The 7,012-nt window shown below is 35.5% G+C and overlaps 1 protein-coding gene across 3 annotated transcripts in view; it reads left to right on the forward strand.

The window, feature by feature from the left end:
* The window catches only part of LOC122260070 (WD repeat-containing protein 91), a 12,814-nt gene extending 10,670 nt beyond the window's left edge, over positions 1-2,144 (forward strand). For all 3 annotated transcript variants that reach the window (XM_043027167.2, XM_043027168.2, XM_043027169.2), the window contains 4 exons: positions 16-154; positions 346-561; positions 872-1,078; positions 1,476-2,144. In XM_043027167.2, coding sequence (XP_042883101.1) covers positions 16-154; positions 346-561; positions 872-1,078; positions 1,476-1,628 — 715 coding nt within the window. In that variant the 3' untranslated portion in view covers positions 1,629-2,144. The remainder of the gene's footprint in view (positions 1-15; positions 155-345; positions 562-871; positions 1,079-1,475) is intronic.
* Positions 2,145-7,012: the final 4,868 nt, after the last annotated feature.

Below are 7,012 nucleotides of genomic sequence, written 5' to 3' on the forward strand. Positions count from 1 at the left end.
TATAATCTTGTGCAGAATAATGGGTGTGCGAGTGAGTCCAGGGGAAGGCAGTGCAGTAATCAGTGTTGCTCCTCGTGTGAGACCTCAGGGCACCTCGACTCCACCAGCACCCCCGTCACTGCACACTATTGACATGAAGAGTCTCAAAATTGAGGTAAAAGGGGTTGAAACATGTTGGAAATGTGTAAAGGATTTAAGACTGTCAAGTGTGTTGTTTTGTTTTTTGTTTGTGCATTGCATGTTTTAGCTAATGAGTAATGATTTTCATAAAAAATTTCCTACATATTTCCATATTGGACAAAATGTCTGCTTTGTTTGAAAGTTCTCCCTTAAAACACATTCCAGAGTTCGTACCGTTTAGATGGAGGTGTTGTCAACGGCTGCATCATGAACCACAATGGAGGACTGTTGGTGTGCGGTTGTAACGACGGTTCTGTGAGAATTATAGATTTGCGCTGTCCTGATGTGATTGCTTCGTGGCCAGCACATCAGGGAGAGGTGTTCACTGTGCGACTCTCACCTCAGGAAAATAATATATACACTATCGGAAGTGACAATAGAGTAAGTTGGAGTGGTTGAAGAATTAATTAAAACTTTGATATCTCTATTGTATGTAGTTACCAAGTATTTTTTTTGCAAAAATGAAGTTCTTTTGATAATAGTAATTTTATCAGCCATCAGATTGATTTAAACAGTGGAACTTATTGACCATTATTATTTTGCATGTCGTTAGTAAAAAAATTTTATCCTTCAAAAAAGAATTGAAGGTATATTTTAGAAAATTAAATGCTTGACTTGTACATTACATAGACTTAATCAGGATAAGTTGATTATAGAAGCATTGGTACTAACTCTCTGACTTTATCCCAAGTTTGCGTGCTGGAGTATGGCACAGACTGGAGCACGGGTGATGGATCACGTCCTGCACGACCGTGCAGCTGGGCCATTCCTTGTGGGTGTGGGGAGTGGGGGCACTGGACGGAGTGTTCTTCTCCGCCCGTATGGACCACTTTTTGCCCTTCACCAAGATGGGGAACATGTGCTTACTTGCTCGCCCTCTGGACCTATTGTTTATAAGGTATAGAAAATACAATCTCGTCTGTTTATTACATGTCAGAATATTGGGGAGAAGATAGAAGAATGGGTATTTTTTGTCTCTAACTGGGGGAAACTTGTTTGTTTTTCACATCCTTTTTAAATACTTCAGAAGAACTCAGTTCATGGTTCAGAAATGATTGAATATGTAGCTATTTTATCAAGTCATGAAGTGTATGTTTTTTCACAAATTTACTACTATATTTTTTCTATAAATTTATACATTTGACGTTCAATATCAAAACTTATTGCTTAAGTTTTAGACCATGTTTTAGAGAGGACAATAAAATGTTTAAGTCAATTTCAATCAATGTATTACCATAGGTTAATGAACTAAACTAAAGAAAAACATAATGCAGTTTATATTTCTCTCTCCCCAGGTTTGTGAGAATGGCTTGGAGCAAGTTTTGCAAGTTGGAGGTCACAAGTCTCCTGTGGTCACCGTTGACTGGTGCAATGCCCTTCAGTGTGGCACATCTGTTGCTGCTGCTCTGGATGGTTCTGTCACTGTTGCTACTCTGATGCGCCAATAGGGCCAAGGAACAAGGAAATCTCTCACTCTTTTCTACTTGATCAGTGTTTTTTACTTGCATTTTCTCACTTAGGAGAAGATGTAGATACACATACCACACACAGACAAACAGTACTCCACACGTTACAAAATGAATTTCAGTAAATACCCCTAAATATCAAAACCAACACATTATATATGTATATGTTTGGAAGAATTATCTATTACAAATGAATTATACAAGATTTATATTTTCTGATGTAAATTTATAGATCTATTTCATATTTCCATGATTTTGTTACTTGTTCCATAGACAGGATCATTCCAGTTATCTTTGATGAAAGCTATATTATACTTTGGCTAAAGAAAATGTATACTATCTTTATAGTATTGTTTGTTTTTATTTGTTATTTACATGTTTGAAGTGAACTCTTCCTCATCAATGTATCTCACTGTTTTTCCGTTGTTGTTTGTCCATGCTTAATCTGATATGATATATATTATGTTTACATATGTGTATAATAGATCACAAATCTGATGTATTGTTTTACTCCCCAGTAATGTCCAAAATAGTATTGGAGTATTTTGGATTATGATTCCTGTGGTAATGGCCAGGAGATAGTTCACTGCGGTTCAAAGTCTGTGGAAAGGAATCTCAGCTAATTTTGGGGTCAAAGCCTGGTTAGAATTTCCCCCAAGATGGCGGGATAGTAAGCCTATGGATGGTTGGAAGGGGTTCTGTGTCTGACTGTATCCCTGTCCATTTCTCAGCATTTACTTTTGGTCTTGAGTCTGTCTTTTTTTGTCCCTCTCTCTCTTCCCTTCTTCCCCCTTTCCCCTCTCCTCCTCTCCCCCTCCCCCCTCCCGTACATGTCTTCCATGCCCGCACAATTTTTGCATTTTCGTCCGTTCGTATAGCACTTGCGAATGAAACATCACAAAAAAAAAAACATTGATACTAATTTCGATAGATTTATGATGATTAAAACAATTAAAGCTTTTAAAGAAAAGGAATGTTGACTTATAATCTAGAAAGATATAGAAAAGTACCCATATAAGGAACTGTCCCCGTAATTACTGAAGAATTAGGCACGACTTTTCTGAACATATTCATCGAAGCATATAAATAAAGCGACTGTAAAGTAGTTAACTTTGGAAAATAAGGAAATCATTTCCGCAGAATCTCTGAAGAATAAACGTATGACGTACGAAACCTAGCAAACACATTGCCATAGTATGATATTTTGATGTATACTTGTTTAATTGAAGGGATGTTGATATACGTGGATAAAGAACTGATTTCCACGTTATCATTGGAGACTAGGTGCAACAAAAAATAATTATTAAGTACATTGTTATAGTTAATAACACCGTTGTTCCCACTAACTGACTTTGGGTAGGAATTAGCTCGAGCTTAGGATCTCACCTGGATGATTGATTCCAATATCAGGTTACACCATTGCTGTGCATAATTCATCATTGAAACAGCTTGACACAAAAATCAGTATGAGTTTTTATATGATGGTCTTTCGTCTGCTACCTACAACTGAAGTACTTCAGCCAGACTTGCCGCTGAAAGTTTGTCAAGGCGAACTTCCGGTGATTTTGACAAGTAAGCGATTACAAGTCACCATACTTTCTTCTACCCTTACTCTCTTGGATGTTACTCCTACCATGTTAGGGTTACGACTACGAACTGTGGACCTTTACACTCTTATAACAAGCACGGAAACGGTATCAGGCTCCACCGCTTAATTTACTCCACACATTATGCTACGGAACTCAAGATCGAAGAAAAGAATCGGACATACACATCAGCATCACATACTCGACTACTGAAGTTGACGAGCATGTGATGCAAGAAAAACTATCGTCAATATCTGTCGAAGACTGCTTCAGAGCATACCACAGAAACTGTAACATACACACAAGTTGATGTCCTCAGTTTCATCACATACTTCCCAGTATATGTAACTACCACCATGACTAACGCATGTCCAATCCTCAAGATAGTTTACCAAACGGAATACAAGAAAGAAGCAGTCGATTACGTGACAACGGTTATCGACACATCTACAATATATCATTGCCAGGGCGGTTATGGTTATTAATTGAGGAATATTAGTAAAAACTTTTATATATATGTAATTTAAATTACATCAATTCATTAAACATGTAGCACATTTCATAATATACTTCTGCTAACTATATAAGGTAGAACATAAGATAAGCCACTTCATACATCATATTTATTTAGAAAGGTATGTGTGCATGTGGGGGGGGGGATCTCAAAACAACTGAAGGATAAGGAAGCACAACTGTTCTAACTATATCAATCGAAGCTCATAGATAAAACCAATCTTGATATTCTAATCGGAAAAGATAAGGGAAAAGTAATGTATATTTCCCCAACATATCACCATATGTGATAAGTTGAAATGCCCTTGGTGTATTCTCGGATTATTTATTTAAAGAGCTAAAAGTATAGATAGGTCTTCTACATCCTTTTAAAGTAGACTTGTTGATTTTGAAAGACTTCACCCGTAATAATTGAAGAATAAAGCATGAGTCTGCTAACTAAATCTATCCACATATATAGATAAAGCCATTGTCAAGTTGTCAACTTTGGAAAATTATTTAAGAATAAATGAGTAATGTACAAAACCTAGTAAATACATAGCCATAATGTGATCTTTTGATATGTCTTTTTTTATTGTAGAGTTGCTATTTTATGTAGAGAAGGAATTTACTTCCACATAATCATCAAATATTAATTGTATATTTTGCAAAATCTATTAAGATCTATTATCTCAATATACTGAAGCACCCTTGTTCCCAGCGTCTTTTGGGATGGAATTAGCGCGAGCTCGGGATCTCATTTGTACAACCGTGTTTCCTTCGAGGATTTCAATATAAAGTCAATCACAGTCATTGCTGATCATAATTCCCATTCACTGGGAAACCCCGCGTTGACACAACGATCAATATGAACTTTAATATGAAAATCTTTTGGTTCTGAGACCGCTCTTTTTATTCTGCTTGCTACAATTGAAGGACTGTTGAGGCCAACTTACCAGTCAAGAATGTCAAGATGATTTTCTCGGTGGACTGTTTGACAAGTACGCGACGTACAAGCTAACCACCGGTCCGTCTCGACCATCACTACCTCTGCGTGGATGTTACACCTATCCACGTTAGGCGTTACGTTTTACGGATGGGTTTAACCTTATACTATTACTCACACGGAAACAGCCTCTCAGTAATCAATGCCCTCCAACAGCTGGCTTACTCTCCACAACATTACCTTAAGGAGGTCAAACATTAAAGAGAAAATCGGGCATACACCTTCAACCAGGCTACCAACCCAAGACCATCAGCATCACATACTCGGCTACCGATGTTGACGACCACGTGATGCAAGTTGTGGGGACAACTACGGCGACGACTGTATCGACAATATCTGTTGTGAAGACGCTTTCCGCTTCTATTACAACAACTGCAGTATTCACTAAAGTTGATGTCTTCAGCTCCACCACATATTTACCAGTTTATGTAGCTACCACCATGACGAACGCTTGGCCGATCCTCAAGACAGTTTACCAGACGGAGTATGTGAAAGAATCAGTTGATTACGTGACAACGATTACCGACACATCTACAATATATCACTGCCATGATGATTATTAATTGAGTAATGTCAATAAAATGCTTTATTGATTCATATGAATTTTCAGTCAAATCAAAGTAGAGGTTACGCGTCAACATTGGGTCATTTTCAAAATGGTTGATCGAGGAATTGTTGCATAGTTACATCAGCTCTATTCAATTTACAACATATCTTACTATACTTATACCAATCATAACACTTGTCACTATACATATAGCATGTCACTATACATATAGCAGTTGTCAAAATACATATAGCAGTTGTCAAAATACATATAGCAGTTGTCAAAATACATATAGCAGTTGTCAAAATACATATAGCAGTAGTCAAAATACATATAGCAGTTGTCAAAATACATATAGCAGTTGTCAATATACATATAGCTCATGCCAATATACAAATAGCACTTGTCACTATACAAATAGCACTTGTCACTATATAAATAGCACTTATCACTATATAAATAGCACTTATCACTATACATAGCACTTGTCACTATACATATAGCACTTGTCACTATACATATAGCACTTGTCACTATACATATAGCACTTGTCACTATACATATAGCACTTGTCACTATACATATAGCACTTGTCACTATACAAATAGCACTTGTCACTATACATATAGCACTTGTCACTATAACATATAAGTCTTCTTCTTCTATTTAATATGCTATAAATATATATATATTTAGCACTCGTGAATATACAATAGCACTCCTCAATATACATATAGCACTTGTCAATATATATACATATATATATATATATATATATATATATATATATATATATATATCACTCGTTAATATACTTATAGCACTTGTCAATATATATACATATATATATATATATATATATATATATATATATATATATCAATATATATATATATCACTTCGTAAATATACTTATAGCACTTGTTCACTAGTAACATAAAGCCACATTTTCACTATACATATATCACTTGTCACTATACATATATCACTTGTCACTGTACATATAGCACTTGTCATTATACATATACCACTCTTCACTATACATATACCACTCTTCACTATACATATACCACTCTTCACTATACATATATCACTTGTCACTATACATATAGCACTTGCCAATATACAAATAGCACTTGTCACTATACAAATAGCACTTGTCACTATATATATAACACTTGTCACTATACATATAGCACTTGTCACTATATGTATGTGCTATATGTATTTTGACAAGTGCTATATGTATAGTGACAAGTGCTATATGTATAGTGACAAGTGCTATATGTATAGTGACAAGTGCTATATGTAGTGACAAGTGCTATATGTATAGTGGCAAGTGCTATATGTATAGTGACAAGTGCTATATGTATAGTGACAAGTGTTATATATATAGTGACAAGTGCTATTCATATAGTGACAAGTGCTATATGTATAGTGACAAGTGCTATATGTATAGTGACAAGTGTTATATATATAGTGACAAGTGCTATTTATATAGTGACAAGTGCTATATGTATAGTGACAAGTGCTATTTGTATATTGGCAAGTGCTATATGTATAGTGACAAGTGATATATGTATAGTGAAGAGTGGTATATGTATAGTGAAGAGTGCTATATGTATAGTGTCAAGTGCTATATGTATAGTGACAAGTGCTATATGTACAGTGACAAGTGCTATATGTACAGTGACAAGTGCTATATGTATAGTGACGACAAGTGTTATATGTATAG

The sequence above is a fragment of the Penaeus japonicus genome, unplaced genomic scaffold (genome assembly GCF_977035675.1).
Source record: "Penaeus japonicus unplaced genomic scaffold, GWHDUDI00000001_assembly GWHDUDI00000009, whole genome shotgun sequence".
NCBI lineage: Eukaryota > Metazoa > Arthropoda > Malacostraca > Decapoda > Penaeidae > Penaeus > Penaeus japonicus.